This window comes from Diabrotica virgifera, chromosome 2 (genome assembly GCF_917563875.1).
Source record: "Diabrotica virgifera virgifera chromosome 2, PGI_DIABVI_V3a".
NCBI lineage: Eukaryota > Metazoa > Arthropoda > Insecta > Coleoptera > Chrysomelidae > Diabrotica > Diabrotica virgifera.
In genome coordinates this window covers 199,313,461-199,333,371 of record NC_065444.1, presented here as the reverse complement: position 1 = coordinate 199,333,371, position 19,911 = coordinate 199,313,461, and the positions used below count along the sequence as shown (strand labels likewise).

The 19,911-nt window shown below is 33.1% G+C and overlaps 1 protein-coding gene across 7 annotated transcripts in view; it reads left to right on the top strand.

Moving 5' to 3' along the window:
- Positions 1-17,699, top strand: part of LOC126880339 (uncharacterized) — an 85,102-nt gene extending 67,403 nt beyond the window's left edge. For 2 of the 7 annotated variants that reach the window (XR_007696571.1, XR_007696570.1), the window contains one exon: positions 5,440-5,541. Coding sequence is in view for 2 of the 7 variants with exons in the window: in XM_050644141.1 (XP_050500098.1) it covers positions 5,440-5,541; positions 7,170-7,325; positions 17,499-17,555 (315 nt within the window). In the remaining 5 variants the exon portion in view is untranslated. Of the gene's footprint in view, positions 1-5,439; positions 5,542-7,169; positions 7,326-17,498 lie in introns of those variants that run through there. The other 5 variants (XM_050644141.1, XM_050644142.1, XR_007696572.1 and 2 more) reach the window with 5 other exon arrangements.
- The last annotated feature ends 2,212 nt before the right edge of the window (positions 17,700-19,911 follow it).

The following is a 19,911-nucleotide window of genomic DNA, read 5'->3' as shown; positions in this document are numbered from 1 at the left end:
AAATACGGACGAATCAGGTAAAGAACAAACAGTGGAAATGAATTTGGCAACGAAGCAAGGACAAAGAAGAAAAGGGAGAAAAAGTCAGAAAAAGACAAAAGAAAATGAAACCTGTGGCTCCTCAAAAGAAGAGTTGAGCCCAGAAGAAGAAAATTTGAGAGTATCAGAAACAAAGGAAACCTGGGATTCCTCAAAAGAAGAGACGAGCTCAGGAGAAGAAGAAATAAAGCTAAAAATTGAAAGTGAAAAGAATATGATTGAAACAGTGGTATTTGAAGAGGAGGTATATGCAAAAGTGGATGCAGAATGCACGGTAAACATGTGTGAAGAATCTGAGAAAAAAGACAGAAAATTGATATGTGGAGAAGGGAAAGAAAAAGAATTGCGGTTGATGTTAAGAAACTACGAAAATTTGATCAATGAGGAAAACAGAGTGGCTAAAAAGTACGAACATTCATTTGAGGTGAAAAACTTGGGAAATTTTCGATCAAAGACTTACCCGATTCCATACAAGTATCGACAAGAGGTGAAAGAAGAAATAAATAAAATGTTGGAAGATCAAATCATCGAAAGATGTGATTCACCGTATGTTAACCCGATTGTGATAGTAAAGAAAAGCAATGGAGAATTGAGATTATGTTTAGATGCCAGGAATATCAACCAGTACACTGTATCACAATATGAATCACCTCTAAACATCGAGGCCATTTTTGGAAGAATCACCGGGTCACACATATTTTCGAAAATTGACTTAAAACACAGTTTTTGGTTGATACCGTTAGCTGAAAAGTGTAGAAACTACACCGCTTTTTCTATTGATGGTATTGTCTACCGGTTTAAGGTAGTGCCATTTGGATTGCAGAGTGCTTGTGCTGCACTCGTCCGAGCTCTACATACCATTTTGAATCGCCATGAAGATTTCATAGTTCATTATATCGATGATTTATTAATTTTTTCACAAGATACTCAGAGTCATCTGGAACACATAGAAATAATTCTGAAAGAATTGGACACAGCGGGATTGAAATTAAACATTGAAAAATGTCAATTTTTTCAAAAAGAAGTCATGTATTTGGGTTTTCAATTGGACACCAAAACAGTAAGATTAGCCGAAGACAGAGTCAAGCTCATAGATGAATACCCAAGACCAACGAATTTGAAAACATTGAGAGGTTTTCTTGGCACGATAAATTATTTTAAAAAGCTGATTCCCGATTTGAGCCAAAAGGAAATCCCTCTGATAAAATTGCTTAAAAAAGGAATAAAATGGAATTGGAAAGAAGAACAGGAGGAAGCTTTCGAAACATTAAAACGAGAATTCGCAAAAGGAACGAAAATATACCACCCTATTTACAATTTACCTTTTATACTCCGAACTGATGCGTCCATACAAAAATTTGCAGGAGTTCTGTCTCAAATACAAAACGACCAAGAAGTGCCGATATGTTTTATATCTCGAGTGACTAAAACACATGAGAGAAAATATAGTGTTACAGAATTGGAGTTTGCCAGTGTACTATATTGCGTAAACAAATTGAGGTTTTACTTATTGGGAGCAAAATTCACAATCGAAACAGACCATGCAGCTTTAGTACATATCATGAAGAATAGATTAGTAAATAATAGAATACATAGAGGCATTCTATTATTACAGGAGTATGATTTTGAGTTCCGATATATAAAAGGAAAAGACAACATAATAGCCGACGCTCTAACACGGGATGAGGACACCGGAAAAAAGGAAACAATTACTCTACAGGTGGGACTAAATAGATTAATACAAGAAGAAGGGATATATTCATTAAATGAGATAAGGACAAACCAGGAAGACCTAGAGGAAAGAGAGAAAAGAAGAGCGGAAGTAGAAAATAACATATATTTTAAGAGAACAGACGGAAAGGAACTATATTTAGTGACACAGACATTGGCCGAAAAGATAATAAAGAAATTACATGAGGACAATGGGCATATCGGTAGCAGAAAAGTTTGGCTCGTTTTTAGGGAAAATTACATCAGCCGACAGGATTACCGCATTGCAAAGGAAATTACCCAGAAGTGCGATGTATGTCAAAAATATAAGAGTCGGAATTTCAAAAACGAAAATGTTGCCAAAAATATTGAAGCCCGAAACAAACTAGACATTGTAGCAATAGATATGTTAAGCGATCTAATTATGACCACTAAAAGGAACAAACATATTCTGGTAATGGTGGATGTGTTTTCAAAATACGTAAAATTATATAGTTGCCGCACCACAAAGGGGGAAGAAATATTAAGAAAAATCGACAATTTTATAGCCATAGTAGGAACACCAAAAAAGATTCTACTGGGCAATGCAACGTATTTCCGAAATGATCGTTTCAAGGGACAACTTCGAGAACGAGGAATAGAGACAAATTTTGTCAGCCTCAGGCATCCACAGAGTAATCCGTCGGAACGATTCATACAGGAAGTGACGAAATTTCTTCGCATTGCAACAGATGGTCAACATCGCCACTGGGACAGGAAAATGGCGGAAATAGAAAGGTATCTAAATACAATTCCGAGCACAGTAACAAAAGAGACCCCAGAATACATCATGAAGGGTGTACTGCCGATAAGGCCATGGGAAGACCAAGAGCCAAAAGAATATCAACAGGTGATTGAAACCGTACAGAGAAGGTTACGGCGAAGCAACGAAAAATATATCCAAAGACAGGAACAAAATAGAAAAAGAAGACCAGTGACTTTCCAAAAGGGTGAAAAAGTACTCGTGAGGGCATTACGAGTATCAAATCTTCCTGGGGGCATTTGCGCAAAGTTGATGCCTGTTTTCGAAGGTCCGTACATCGTAAATAATGAAAATGGGATAAATAGTTATGAGTTGAGGCACAGGAACTCGGAAAAGATCCGAGGAATTTATAATATTCACGATGTATACAAATATCACGAATAAAAGACAGAATTACATGAAGTAGATAGTAAGTTAGGATATAAGACGTAGATTAAAGTAAGGAAATATACAGGGAGTTGGTTTTGCCTCGAGAAAATGTATTTAAAAATGCAGATAAATTTTATCGAATACAAGGCGGGGATTTGTTATATTTCTATTTGATATGAAAATTAAATTTTAATAATTATAAACAGGATTCAATTTAATATAAAATATTTTCAATTTTCTCAACCACGGGCATATAAATTTAGAACAACCTGTATACAACAAATTGTTATATTTAATTTTAAGAAGTGATTAAACGAAACTCGGGAAAATGCGCTTAGAATAAACAAAGTGAATGGCGTACCATTATCGTTGTTCGCGGAAGGTTCGATCATTAGCCTATGCTAAATAAAACTCAAGTGAAATCGATAATAGGTCATTATCGTAGTTCGCGGAAGGTTCGATCATTAGCTTATGCTAAATAAGACTCAGTTGAAGTAGATAATAGATCATTAAATTTTGTAATTAGTAGAAAGTAATTTTAGAATGGGAATTAACTATTTTTCTTTTGAAATCCATTAAGCATATTTAGAAAGATTAAAAATTGGTTTTGAGGAATACTGCAAATGAGAGTTGGTGGTGGAAGTTTGATTTGTGAATCTGGAAGGGATATTTAGAAAGTAGGGAAATGAATGACAAATAGAGATCAGAATGTTTTGAGCTGTCGAGAAGGGAAGTCCAGTAGTAGACGGTAGTGTACGGAGAGTGAGAAAGCCGGTGTAGTTCCGTGAGTGTGGAGTATCTATCGTGGAACGAGAGGTAGGCCAGGTTGAGAGTAAAAGAACCTCCTTGAGCCAAGAGTGTCCCGGTAGCTGATTGCAGTTTCGAAAAAGGTAGAACACAGCATCACGACAGAAGCAGGAAACGAGAGCTATACGAGCTAGTTTCAAAGGAGAACATTACTGGAAGCCAGGACGAGGTTTTGATTGCAGCCAAGGATAGCAGGAAACGGGTCTTGTGTGAAGACATTCTCAGTTCACCAGAAAAAGGTCAGTCTCATTTGTTTGGACATGAATGTATGGGTTTTTTCGTATTAAATACCACATTTAAATTTGAAGAAACATAATCAATAATATCAGAAAAGCTTCATCAAACTTAAATAGAATTGTTGCTAATAAATCATAATAGTTAAATGTTAATAAAAACTTTCAATTGGAAACCAAAAAGGAAATAAGATTCCCATATGTAAATGTTATGTTTAAGAATAATAAGATATAGCAAATATTAAGCAGTGATTGCCATTTAAATAAAATAAACAATATTTTGATTACAATTGTAACCCATATGTGTTATTATTTTACTCTTTTCTTTCCTATCCCGATTAGGAACCATTGAGAAATACTTAGAAGCCACGTAAGTAAGTAATTAATTTTATAAAAAGCCCTGAGATTGAAAACATATTGATATGTGATCTGGTAAATTAATTAGATTATTATTAATGCATTGATTAAATTAAATGACATATAAAAATATTATCTCATATCAATAATCAAGATCACATCAGTATATATTATGTATTATCTATTGTCTTAGTCTCTCGGAGGGGGGTATATAGCGATACGCTTTAATGACTATTTTTGCTAATTTTAATTTTAATAATTTTTCTCAAAACGAAATAATATGGGCCATATAAAAGTCACAGTTAATATACAAACCAGATGCTAAGAAAGACATGGTTTTACAAACGAAATGCATCCCTAACCATATGTTTTTGGTGTGTTCAGTGTAACAAACTGAATTCCCCATAAATTAATTATCTTGTCAGACCATTATGTCAACACTTCACTTTGGACATGCAGTCGTTAAAACTGCAGAAGTGTTTCTGTTTTTATACGCCAGATCTAAATAATTTATTGCCCATCTGGTCAGAGGGTAGATACACAAACATATTAGCGTCTGTGGCTTTCTTTTAGTCTCTTCACAGCATGCGAACAAAAGGCACTCTCGCTAACAATCGACCCACTCCGAGACCTAAGCAAAACACCTTTTTTGTTACCAAAATAAATAAATATTTTACTGTTCGTCGTTAACTTATTTTTTAATTAATTCCGTCAACTGACACCTACCGGACTATAAATAATATTATTATAAAATGTAATTTTTTTACTTATTAATAAACTGTCTGGCTAAAAAACAAAAAAAAAGTCGATGATAAGTCGGAAATTGAAAATTACTAAACGCAGCAGCAAATCGCTTACTGTCACTACTGCGTTTAGTAAATTTCAAAATCCGAATTATCATTGACTTATTTCGTATGCTTTAAATGATGACGCACGGGTAAAGATTCAGGCACTCAACTGATAATATAACAATAACACATCTTTACATAAATATATTAGACGACAAGATGGGGCCTCTGACATATTGACCCCCCCCCCCGCAAGCATCATGCTGCGGGAGCCTATGTTACGCCTCTGTTACCGAAACTGTAATACCAAAAAAGTCTATTTAATCATTTTTAGATTACAAGTAAAAATCAGGAGATAACTTATATGCAAATGGCTTTCTGTGGTATTTTAATATTTTCGGTTGCATCTGAGATTGGTCATCAACTGCAGATTGAGGTAAAGTCATTATTTTTAAAATGTTTTATGAATTTTGTTTGTAAATATAATGTAGAATTTACACGAGAGCTCCAAAAATTATCGATTTGTTTTTCCGAGTGACTCTTTGACAGTTTTAATTTCACGAACCGATGGGCAGTGAAATTATGATAGCCCAGGGCAAAACAAATCGATAATTCGAGCTCGAGAGTAATTCGGTAAGATTATCTCATGAATAAAAGTGTCTTTTTAAATCATTGTAACTAATATTTTATTGATATTTTGCCTGAATTTTTGCTAAACCTGTTTCTTAGTTTTCTCTGTGACAAGTTGTAAAACATTAATTGTCATGTCACTGAATGTATTTTTGCGTAGCAACGAAGGTCATCTGACGTAAAATACTTGACGACGGGAAATTATCAAAAATTATCGGGTATAATATCACAAGAGAGTGAGAATAAATTGAAAATAATGCGACAGTGTTTCGAAAATTTGTTGTCTGGCAATAGACACGAGAGCCCGCAGGGCTCGAGTGGCTATTGCCCAATGACAACAAATTTGAGAAAAAAATGAAGCATTATTGTCTTATTTATTCTTACTGTCGTGTGATATTCGTAAAATTAATTTTTAATACTTAAATATAAAATTCAAGTCTTTATATAAAAACAGTCAGTGACGTTGATCTCAATTAATGTGACACACATTTTTCAACTTGTCAAAGTGAACGGATAGTATGCAAGTCAAATGTGACAGTAGGGCTTTTCATCGATTGTCATTTGTTTCGAGCTTCTGTCATGTGTCACATAATATTAATATATCTACGTCATACGTCTCTGGTTTGTATCATTGTTATATACCAATAACGTATGACGTAGATATATTTATATTATGTGACACATGACAGAAGCTTGAAACAAATGACTGTGAATGAAAAGCCCCGTTCTCAGAACTCTGTGCAATCAGATTATTATTATACTGGGAATAATCTATACGCTGTGAGCTCGTAGGTAGAGGGGATATTTAAAATTTCGTGAGCGCCAGTAGTGACAAATCAGTGAACGTTCGGTGGAAATTTGACATAAATGTCAAAGTGATTAATTTAAAACATTAAAATTAAAAACATTAATAGGAAAAAATATTAATTGGTCAAAGCTGTGGTGTATATTTTTACCTTAAATATACTTACGTTTTAAATACTGAAATTAAGTTTTTTCAATATTTCGTAATATGTAATTATAAATTAACCTAAGTGCCATCTACACGATTATTGTGAAAGTATCCGAAGTAAGAAATTAATATTTCATTTAGAACGTCAAAATGATTAGCAAAATCTTTCAAAAATCGATTACAATTTAATTACTTTTTTGCGTTGTAAATATTAAGCGATAACAATTAAATAATAAATTTAAAAAATACCGGCCAAAGTTGCATTAGTAATCCGCTAGTAGCGACACCAGCGAAGCTCAGAGCGTATAGTAGATTATTCCCAGTATAATAATAATCTGATTGGACAGAATTAAACACGTGATCAAAAATTTTACTATACGATTGGAAGTTAAAATCATTAAAAAATAATGGCTGTAAGTTTTATTTCTGTAGCTGTCTATTAGAATCTCTATGAATGAAATAATATTCACAATTTTTTTCAGAGCGAGAACTTGCTAACAAATATCTTACAGTTTAAATGGTACCAGTGGAATAAAGCAAATTGCCAAATGTTTAATATATTACTATTGCAAATTCAGGATCCATTACTATTTAAATGTTTCGCATTTCCTTATATAAATCGAGAATTATTACTCAGGGTAAGTTGTAGTTAATCCTTATATTTATTATTTCATTATGTTCCGTCCGCTGAGTCTTTACACATACGTCATCATTAAGTTCATATAAATTAAGGGGGTAGGCGCAAAATTTCGGCTGCAATGGTTTTTTATGCGTTCATTTTTTTTAATTCCTGAGAAAACTAATACATATTTTTGAAAAACTTAAACGCAGAATGAAAGATTACGTCATTACCGAGGGTCTAAAGTCCTTGAAATCTTCTGTAGTGTTTATTTTAACAAGTTACAGGGGTTCAAAAACGAGAAAATTTGGTGTGATTTTTAATTTTAAATATCTCATTCAAAAGTAATTTTTCTTTATTCTAAGGGAATTTCGGCCCTCGGTAATAATGTAATCTTTCATATATATTGGTTGAAAACTGATTTGTTTCCAACCCTGTAAATTTCAAAGTGTTCGTCCAATAAAAACTTTCTTCGCTTTTATATGTTTTATTGTGTGACGTGAATTTATTAACGTCACAGATCGAGTTCTGCGTTGCTAATGAGTTTATTTATTAACAAAAATAAAAGATAAGAAAAAAGTCTGTCATTATAAAAGTCACTGAAAAATGTCCTCTCCCTATAAATCTCAAATATTAACTTAGAAGAACCAGAATTTGTCACAGCGATTGCGAAAATAACTCAAAATTAGTGTATCAACATATTCGATATTTTCACCCATACCTGTTCCTGTTACACATAGTGCGTAAAGTAATAAAAGTTTGTATTGTGTAACTCTCATCTTTACGTACTAAAAGATACTCCCAATAAAACAGTCCATTCAACAACCCCAGAGAAGACAAGGTGGTTGAAGATTCTCAAGAACGAACTAAACAACTCAATCTCAAGCCGCCTGCCTTTTCTCCATATATATATATATATATATATATATATATATATATATATATATATATATATATATATATATATATATGTTACAATTGAAGTTTCCGCGGGAGCTATATGTGCTTTCTGTTGTTTTCCGGGTTTGACTCCGCGTTGAATAATTTTGGTTTTGATAAAAACCATTATTTTGACGACGTTTCGGCAAGATCTCACTTGCCATTGTCAAGTCAGGTAGTTCCGCTTCAAGCAGCAGCGAGAAGCGGAACTACCTGACTTGACAATGGCAAGTGAGATCTTGCCGAAACGTCGTCAAAATAATGGTTTTTATCAAAACCAAAATTATTCAACGCGGAGTCAAACCCGGAAAACAACAGAAAGCATATATATATATATATATATATATATATATATATATATATATATATATATATATATATATATATGAATTAAAACGCCATAATACATGGCATTGGAGCACATGACTGATGAGAGGGAGACCTTGAAATATCGATATATCAGTCTATTGGTACCAGTTAAATCGCGGAAGTTTTGACGAATTTGTGCTCCAATGCCATGTATTATGGCGTTTTAATTCATAAAAGCAATAGCAAGCTTTGCTAGAAGCTTTATTCTTTTTGCATATATATAATATATATATATATATATATATATAGAGAATTGTAAATTGTAATTTGGAATAAATTCAATATCTCAAATACTAATTGTTTATTTGAAAACTGCTCAGACCAGTCGATAAGTATTTTAAATTGTCCTTTTTGACATACAATAATAATGTATACAGGGTGTGCCAATTTAGAGATATGACGTCATCGTTGATTTTCTTAAATGGCAACACTGTCATTTTGATAGCTATTTTGATAGGGTGTGTAAAGTTTTACACAACTGCAAAATATCAAATTTTTATTCTCTACCATTTACAAGATAATAGAAAATTACAAAGTTATGTCTGCAATTTGGAATAAATTCAATAATTAAAATACTAATTGTTTTTTTTGAAAAATGCTCAGACCCGTCGATTAGTATTTCAAATTGTCATTTTTAACATACAATAATAATGCAGATAGGGTGTCCCAATTTAGAGATATGACGTAATCGTTGATTTTATTAAATGGCAACACTGTCATTTTAATAGCTATTTTGATAGGGTGTGTAAAGTTATACACAACTGTAAAATTTAAAATTTTTATTCCCCACCATTTACAAGATAATAAAAAATAACAAAGTTATAAAACACAAGTAATCAAATAATACTTGAATTTAATTACTTCAATTGATCAAATGCTCATAATGTTGCCCTCAATTATCGTCAAATAGTCAATGGGCAACATTATGAGCCTTCGCTTAATTGAAATTATTAAATTCAATTATTATTTGATTACTTGTCTGTCATAATTTTGTTATTTTTTATTATCTTGTAAATGGTAGGGAATAAAAATTTGAAACTTTGCAGTTGTGTATAACTTTACACACCCTATCAAAATAGCTATCAAAATGACAGTGTTGTCATTTAATAAAATCAACGATGACGTCATATCTCTAAATTGGGACACCCTGTCTACATTAATATTGTATGTCAAAAATGACAATTTGAAATACTAATCGACGGGTCTGAGCATTTTTCAAAAAAACAATTAGTATTTTAATTATTGAATTTATTCCAAATTACAGACATAACTTTGTTATTTTCTATTATCTTGTAAATGGTAAAGAATAAAAATTTGATATTTTGCGGTTGTGTATAACTTTACACACCCTATCAAAATATCTATCAAAATGACAGTGTTGCTATTTAAGAAAATCAACGATGACGTCACATCTCTAAATTTGGACACCCTGTATACATTATTATTGTATGTCAAAAAGGACAATTTGAAATTCTGAGCATTTTTTAAAAAAACAATGAGTATTTGAGATATTGAATTAATTACAGACTCTCTCTGTATATAAAGTATGTCCCTGTAAGTTGTATCCATATGGAAAACTTTTTATTGTTAATTTTCCAAAAAAACTTATTCTTCATAAAAAGCTCTTGGTCCAAAACCTAAGATTTAACCATCAAATATTAAATTTTTTGAATGTTATACGAGGTATGTCAAAAAGTTTAAATTTCACTCAAGAGTAAAGTAGCTTTATTTTTCACGATATTGAAAATTGCTATTATGTAAAGTTGTTTGAAATTAAAAACTATTCTAGTATGCAATTACACAGTTCTAACTGAATTTTGTTTTTTAATTTATGTTTAACTAACATTATTTTCAGTTATTTCAGTTCAGATAACTCTTTTATTATTAATTTTACGAAAAAAAGTGATTCTTAATAAAAAGTTCTGCATGGTCTAAAACCTAAAATATAACCATCTTATGTCAAATTTTATCAATTTTATACGAGGTATGTAAAAAAATATGAATTTCGCTCAAGAGTAAAATACGTTTATTTTTCACAATATCGCAAATTGTTATTATAAAAAGTTATTTAGAATTAAAAACTATATTTCAGTATGTAATTACATCCTTCTAATTGAAATATTCTGAACTATAAAGGTACTTTACTTTTGATCTAAATTTATCATTTTTGACATACCTCGTATAAAATTGATAAAATTTGATATAAGATGGTTGTATTTTAGGTTTTAGACCATCCAGAACTTTTTATTAAGTATAACTTTTTTTCGTAAAACTAATAATAAAAGAGTTATCAGAATTGAAATAACTGAAAATAATGTTAAGTTATCCATAATTGAAAGACTAAGTTTTCACTCTAATGGCATATAACATATCCCACCAGAATGAAAACAATGGGAACCTTCTCTGGTTACACCTCCGAGGCTTCTACAATTTGCAAGCCATACGGATGCTGAGACTAAGGAAGATGAGGGAATTCTACAATTTACAATTCACGTCACATCTGCTCAGCGCGGTAAAGTTCCAACGAGACTGGTTCCCTTCATACTCCACACAGAGTAAATGTAAATCAAAAATGAATAACCATTTTCAATTTCGTTGCAAAACGAAAATACAGCCGAACCATATTCCAGTCCAATCAGAGAGTGCTGCAAGCACCTCTACCGGTTTCGAAACTTATTAGTCTCTCATCAGGAGGCACATATGCTGCTCTCCCTGATCCAACCAAAACAAACCCCAGCGTGCAGTCCCGAATTGCAACGAACGAAATGGCATAGATGCCCTAGCGGCAACTGCTAGCAAAAGACTAAGTTTTCACTCTAATGGCATATAACATATCCCACCAGAATGAAAACAATGGGAACCTTCTCTGGTTACACCTCCGAGGCTTCTACAATTTGCAAGCCATACGGATGCTGAGACTAAGGAAGATGAGGGAATTCTACAATTTACAATTCACGTCACATCTGCTCAGCGCGGTAAAGTTCCAACGAGACTGGTTCCCTTCATACTCCACACAGAGTAAATGTAAATCAAAAATGAATAACCATTTTCAATTTCGTTGCAAAACGAAAATACAGCCGAACCATATTCCAGTCCAATCAGAGAGTGCTGCAAGCACCTCTACCGGTTTCGAAACTTATTAGTCTCGAAACCTATTGTTTCGAAACTTATTGTTGCAATTCGGGACTGCACGCTGGGGTTTGTTTTGGTTGGATCAGGGAGAGCAGCATATGTGCCTCCTGATGAGAGACTAATAAGTTTCGAAACCGGTAGAGGTGCTTGCAGCACTCTCTGATTGGACTGGAATATGGTTCGGCTGTATTTTCGTTTTGCAACGAAATTGAAAATGGTTATTCATTTTTGATTTACATTTACTCTGTGTGGAGTATGAAGGGAACCAGTCTCGTTGGAACTTTACCGCGCTGAGCAGATGTGACGTGAATTGTAAATTGTAGAATTCCCTCATCTTTCTTAGTCTCAGCATCCGTATGACTTGCAAATTGTAGAAGCCTCGGAGGTGTAACCAGAGAAGGTTCCCATTGTTTTCATTCTGGTGGGATATGTTATATGCCATTAGAGTGAAAACTTAGTCTTTTGCTAGCAGTTGCCGCTAGGGCATCTATGCCATTTCGTTCGTTGCAATTCGGGACTGCACGCTGGGGTTTGTTTTGGTTGGATCAGGGAGAGCAGCATATGTGCCTCCTGATGAGAGACTAATAAGTTTCGAAACCGGTAGAGGTGCTTGCAGCACTCTCTGATTGGACTGGAATATGGTTCGGCTGTATTTTCGTTTTGCAACGAAATTGAAAATGGTTATTCATTTTTTATCCATAATTTTTCAAAAATTTTTTTTTTAATTAGAAGGATGTAATTGCATACTAGAATATAGATTTTAATTTCAAACAACTTTTCCTAATAGCAATTTTTAATATTGTGAAAAATAAAGCTACTTTACTCCTGAGTGAAATTCAAACTTTTTGACATACCTCGTATAATATTCAAAAAATTTGATATTTGATGGTTAAATCTTAATGCTGTATGACACTATGCATTTTCTTGTATCATTTCTAATATCGTTTCTGATATGTCAAAAAAATATATAGTGTCATACACAGATACAAGAAACGATATCAGAAATGATACAAGAATTTGTGCCAGACACAGATTCTTGTACAAGAACTGCGCCAATGTCTGCGCAAAGAGCAAAAACGTAAAATCTGCTGGTAAAACATCTAAAATGTCATAATTACTTACTCATAATGGCGGTTGAAATGAAAATGAGATAATGTATTGATGAATTTATTTGTGTTTTTGTAGGTATTATTTATAAATCTTTTATTGATAGGTACTTAATATACTTGGTATGGACCATGATACTATAAATAAAGTTATTTATAGTATCAAGTAAGTGTTATTTATAGTATCATGGTATGGACTACTGTTCTACTAATAACCATATATTTATCTCTAGTAAAGTTCAAACTATAAATTTAGGTTTCATGGTCCATAATTTTTTAATAGACGAAAATACAATAGTTCCTAATTTGGATCAAACTGAAGATAATTCTAATGCAAATATTTTAGCTCAAATATCAAAACAAAATAAAAACACAAATAATCAACCTCAAACAGTCAACGTAAAATTCTGGTTAACATTAGAATGTTTATAAATTTTATAAAATCTTTAAAATCAGCTGTAGCTGTAGATGCAGTACTACCATAACGTGACACAGGGTGACAAACAAAATTTCGACCAATCACGTGCCGAATTTCATACAATTTTCGATACAAGAACTTGCATAGTGTCATATAGGGCACAAATGTACGTACAAGAAATGATGCAAGAAAATGTATACAAGAAACGATATCAGAAACGATATTAGAAATGATACAAGAAAATGCATAGTGTCATACAGCCTTTAGGTTTTGGACCATATAGAGCTTTTTATGAAGAATAACTTTTTTTCGTAAAATTAATAATAAAAAAGTTTTCCATATGGATACAACTTACAGGGACATACTGTATATATATATAAAATTATTTTTTAATACTTATATATATACACCGTTCTTGGGCGTCAACGCCCTTCATTAGGGATCTATGGAGGAGTATCACCAAGCCGCAAGCCCTTATCCCTTGCCGTACCGCTCCTCCATAGGCCGATCAGACGCCAGTTTATTCCAGACCAAGCCGTAGACTCTATTGAGTTTTATACTACGGCGTTGGCCTTTTATTAATTTCATGACCTAGCTGAGGCTCGAACCAGCGATCGCAAATCGCAAATCCACTAAACTTGTCGATCGACTGCGCCTCAGCTAACTGGACCGTCTAGATCGACATGTAATCTTCACATCTCTGGCCCCCCCACTTGCAAATATTAATAAACAAATAGCGCTGATTTATGAGCTATTTGTGAGCTCTCATATTCCACAAATTAAAAATTTTGAGCTCGTTACCCTAAGCAAGGAATTTAATATTTAGGTGGGGGGGCGCTAATTCAACCTCCCCCCCCACTACTTTAAAATAGGAATATTGAAGCGATCATTGCGGCAGAATTACGAGCTATTTTTGAGCTCTCGAAGTGATATAGTTTAGATTTTTGAGCTGATCCCCTTCACCACCAAACAACCCTTTAATTACTTTATCTTAAGAGAAACATGCCAAGAAAAATTAAAATTGATCGTATCGCCGATATAATTTGTATAGCTTATATATTCTAAGAATAAATTATTTTTAAATTATGATATTGTGGCATATCTAGTATACTAGTGACGTCATCCATCTGGGCGTGATGACGTAATCGATGATTTTTTTTAAATGAGAACAGGGGTCGTGTGCTGTCTCATTTGAAAGGTTATTCAATTCTCTATTCAGTAATATAAACATTTACATAATTATTTATACAGGGCGTCCAATAAATTTATATTAAATTAAATTATTTGACAAAAAAAAAGAATTTATGTAATTTATTTAATTTAAAATACATTTTACTGCTTTCACAAATCAGAAAACAAAGTTTATTTCACAAATAAACATTGCTTTTCGATTAAATTAAATGTTCAAACTTCCAAGAGGCAGGTGGCTGGCGGGAGCTGTCTTGAACATTGAATTTAATCGAAAATTATTGTTTATTTGTGAAATAAACATTTTTTAGTTTTCGGATAACAGTAAAATGTAGAAATAATTTAATTAAAAACTTTTTTTGGACACCCTGTATAAATAATTATGTAAATGTTTATATTACTGAATAGAGAATTGACGAACCTTTCAAATGAGCTAGCACACGGCCCCTATTCTCATTTAAAAAATCATAGACTACGTCATCACGCCCAAAACTTTAAAAAAATTTTTGACCCACTTTTGGTCCTGGCAGCATGCAAATTTGTTAAAGGGGGTCCTTTTTGAGTAAGATTGTGCAAAAAATCCGAATCGGAATATTTTTCCTAGCGGATGCACAGTGGCTTTATGGACTAATAAGCCAAAGGATCTTCGTCCTTAAATTTTCTCAATAATATCGCGTTTTCCTATTCATGACTTTACACCTTTTGTTTCGGCTTCAAGTTTTTCTTTAGTTTTTGTTGTAAAACATTCTTGACTTTGACTGCATTAGCTAAAATAACTACGCCCGCGCGAACTAATTTCGTTGACATTTTTGCTGAAGCTACAAACACGCAGACACTCTATTTGCAACCAGTTTACTAGCAGCAATGATGACACAAGGCTAGTCAACTAGCTTACAAGGTAACACGCCGGCGAATAGCGAATAAATTAGCCCAGCTTTCTTTTTTGCTCGCAGTTTTTTTACAATCGAATAGTCACAAGCAGATAGTCAAAAAGCTCGATGACATGGGGCTACTTTACAAGCTACAAGTCTATTTTATATCAAGGGCCTATTTTATCACTAAGCCCGTGAGGCACCTGCCTCGGGCCCGCATTTCAATGGGGCCCGGAAAGATCATCAAAAAAAATTTTTATTGCAATAAAATAAATTTTCAAAATTCTTTCATTTTATGAACAGAAATTGATAAATGATAACTCCACAGTTGATTTTCAAGCGACTTCACCTGGCGCAAGTACATCTCCGTCATCTCCTATAGAAAACGACAATGTCAATAACTCTTTTCCTAGGGGATCGGCCAAAACATTTAAATCTGGAATTTTAACAATATTTTATAAATAATAGACCGAATCAATATATTAATAAAATTAGTAAATGTGTTAGACAACTGGATAATAAAAACAACCAAAAATTTGCATTTTTGGTTGCAAAAAGTGCGATTTATAATATGAAAGCTAATGGGGAAAATTCTTCGCGAGTGGTTAGTGTACAGTCCTAAATGTAGCCGTGTTTATTGTTACGTTTGTACACTGATTTCCACGAAAAAGTATTGTTCTTCTAACTTTCGATAGGTATCTCTCTCTCTCCTGTCGTTTCCCCATTACTGAGGATAGTGATTTCTTCCAATATTCCTAACAATGTTTCTCCATTGGTCTCTATCTTCAGCTGCTCTAAGAGCCTCGCAGAATGAGTTTCCAGCTGAATGCTTTATTTGGTCAGACCATCTAGTTGGTGATCGTCCTCATGATCTTCTAGCCGGTTAGATCGATCGGTATAATGATTGAAAAAATATCAATAGGACAGTTATTCAACATGAGCGATCTCCTGAACATATTTCATCAATTGGTACGTTAGCCAAGAGAAGTAATATAGCAGGACAAATTGTAACATTAATGGAGAAAAGTTATTTAAAAGAAAAGGAACATTGGAGAAACTTTCTTCAGCGAATAATAGCAACCATTAAATTTTTGTCCAAGAACGGTCTAACCTTTTATGATTCAACAACCAAATTATTTACAACAGGAAATTGCATAGATACAGTGTGTCGCATTTAAGAAGAAGACAGCCCTTTATTTTGACTATAAAAATAAACACAGATTTGAAGTTTTGGATAGTCATACAGGTTGAATGTTCACATTTTTTAAGATACTCAGCTGAAATTTAAATTTTAAACGCAGCCTACTGCCACTCCTCAAACAGGGTAAATTTTCGATATTTTGCTTCGCGTTAGAGATATTGGAAAAAGTTCTAAATATTATTTTAACCACACCTACCAAATTTCAGGACAAAATTCGCACCTTTAATTTTTTCATTATTTTGTAGTCAGGACCCTAAAACTTAAAATTTGCGGGCCCGAGTTACATTTCTGGACAGCTGAGATGAATTTTAGGGCCCTGACTACAAATTCTGAAAAAAACTAAAAGTGTGAATTTTGTCATGCAATTTGATGTGGGGTTAAAATAATATTTGGAAATACTTTTTCAAATAACTTTTTCCGATATCTAACGCGAAGCAAAATATAGAAAATTTACCCTGTTTTTGGATTCGCAATAGGTCGTGATTAAAATTTGAATTTCAGTTGAGTATCTTAAAAAATGTGAACCTTCAACCTGTATGACTGTGCAAAACTTCAAATCTGTATTTATTTTGATAGCCGAAATAGAGAGCTAAACAATGTTTAATTGTTTAAATATAAATTTAATTTATTGTAAATAAAAATTTAAATTTCTGGTGCAGCTATATTTCTATTAAATAATTAATTCTTTCAAAAAATTATTATTATTATTATTAAATCATATTTATGGACCCGAAAATTGTGTAGTGCCTCGGGCCCGATTTGAAGTAAAATAGGCTCTGGCTACAAGCCAGTGTGTTCGCTAGCAGCTTGAAAACTCGCTCCCGTGTCATCATAGATTAGACTACAAGCGGAAATAACAAAATTTCAAATATTTTATTTTACACTGCGTGTTCTATTATTTAAACTATTTTGCTACTAAACAATTTAAAGTTGCGATGGAATTTTTTTATTTGATTAATTTTTTTAGGTTTTTAGAGTTGTTCATGGTTATATAGCCTGCTTTCAGTCAATGAAGAAACAATAAATATGTTATGTGTAAATATTTAATACGTTGCGTTGTCTATCTCTTATAGAAAGAAGTAAAATAAAAAATTCGTTTAACAAGGAAATGATTATTTTTATAAAATAAAAAAATACTCCTTTATTTTTGTTATCCTTATCTTTATCACGGGCTAGGAGGCGAAGCACACTAATTTTACATTGATTGGTCTAGTGGACTGATGGTTCAAACCACTGATAAAAAACAAAAACGTTTGAAGTAAATTTAATGAAAATTTTTTCTTGGTAAGAGATATATTTATTTAAAAAGTCCATAAAAGGGCCACAAATATTAACATAACGTTTTCGCTCTGTAAAAATAGCATCATCAGTGTTGATGTTGATGTTCAGTGTGAGTTAACCAACAATGTAAGATATGCCGATGACATGGTGATCCTTGCCAGTAGCATACAGGATGGGACATTAGTGTGACAAAGTCCAATTACTCGTTTGTCGTAAGAAATAACCAAAAAATTATTTAAGTAAAAGTTAGGGTACATATAGAACCATAACATAACAATATTTTCAAATATACAGGGCCACCCATACCCTAATAGCACATGACGTCCACTGGACGTCCGAAATAGGTCCATTTTTTGTCCTAACGTCCATGGACTAAAAACGGACGTCCTTCAGTGGACTAAATATGTACGTCTTTCGGACGTCCGACGTTGGACGTCCTTCGGTGGACTAAATAAGTACGTCCTTCGGGCGTCCGATGTTGGACGTCCTTCGGGTGGAATAAATATGAACGTCCTTTGGACGTCCGTACTGGACGAAATACGGACGTTTTTTGATCGTCCATATTATAGGAATTACGGGATCAAATAGCAAAATAATTCAATAAAATATTAACTTAATTATGTTAATAAAATAGTTTAAATCGAAAAGATAATCATATTTAATTCAAAATTGTACAGTTTAATATCCAAAACATGTTTTTGTTTTTTGTAAAGTGTGAAAATCTTATTTGCAAATTATTTGTTACAATGTTTTATTATTCTAGTTACCAAGATAACATAAGTTTGCTAATTATGTAATTCTAATAAGCAAAAATATAATTTTTATCAATGTATCCGTACTACAGATGAATCTTGAGAACATCTTTTTGAAGTTGAAGATACGTGCTCAAAATAGGTCCAGTTTTAGTCCTAATGTCTATGGACTATAAATGGATGTCCTTCGGACGTCCGACGTTGGACGTCCTTCGGCGGACTAAATATGTACTTCCTTCGGGTGGAATAAATTTGAACGTCCTTTGGACGTCCGTACTGGACGAAATACGGACGTTTTCTGGACGTCTGAAAATCGTCTGCACTACCTGGTTTCTCTGTTCAAAAAACTAAAGCGATAGGCGATAGATTTTCGATTCACCGATATCAGTTCGAAGTTTGAGAGCTGATCTCTTAGTCGTTGTCGTCGTTAGGGCTCCCGCCTAGTGTTATATTCATCAACCACTTATTTTCATAATTTAAGAAATTATATTATATTTAAACGAATTGTATAATATTATAAATATACTACATATATTATTATGTAAAGATATAAAGACGCTGTTTCACAGCATAACACAGCGTCCGGTCGCCTCATCGGGCCATTTAGAGCATCAATGCATAGGTCCATCGAATGGATTATAATGTGCCCCTATGACATAGGCGCCTAACATTTTAATCAACTACGCTTAGGATTCCTGTTCCTGGAGTTTTTCTGAAGTGCCGAAGCAGTCCATGTTCCTGATTCCTCGACCGGATGAGGAGTTTTGGAAGTCATCAACCCCATACAGCTCATGGAGTTTCCCGGGGTAGCCAGTCACTTTCTGGTAACTGAATGCCGAAGAAGAAGCATTCAGTCTCTGCTACCACCGTCTGGACATAGCCGATGGCCTAGAGGAGGAGAAACGCCGAGGATGATGACATCCAAACATTTTAAACAGTGAGATTTTAATTTTTGTGTTGTGTTGTCGAAACCTTATTTCAATAAACAAAAAATTTCTTTACAATTTTCAATCACATGTCAAAGCACATTTTTCAATTATTGGATCCTTTTTTATACCTCATGTATATTTTCTATCCAATTTTATACAGGGTGTCTGCGTAACTTGGAACCATATGGGAAACTCTTTTAATATCAATTTTACGAAAAAAAGTCATTCTTTATAAAGTGCTCTACTTGGTCTAAAACCTAAGATGCAATCATCAGATATCAAATTTTATCAACAGTATACGAGGTATGTCAAAAAATATGAATTTCGCTCAAGAGCAAACTTCCTTTATATTTCAAAATATCAAAAAATTTTGTAATGAAAAGTTATTTGTAATTAAAAACCATATTCAAATATGTAA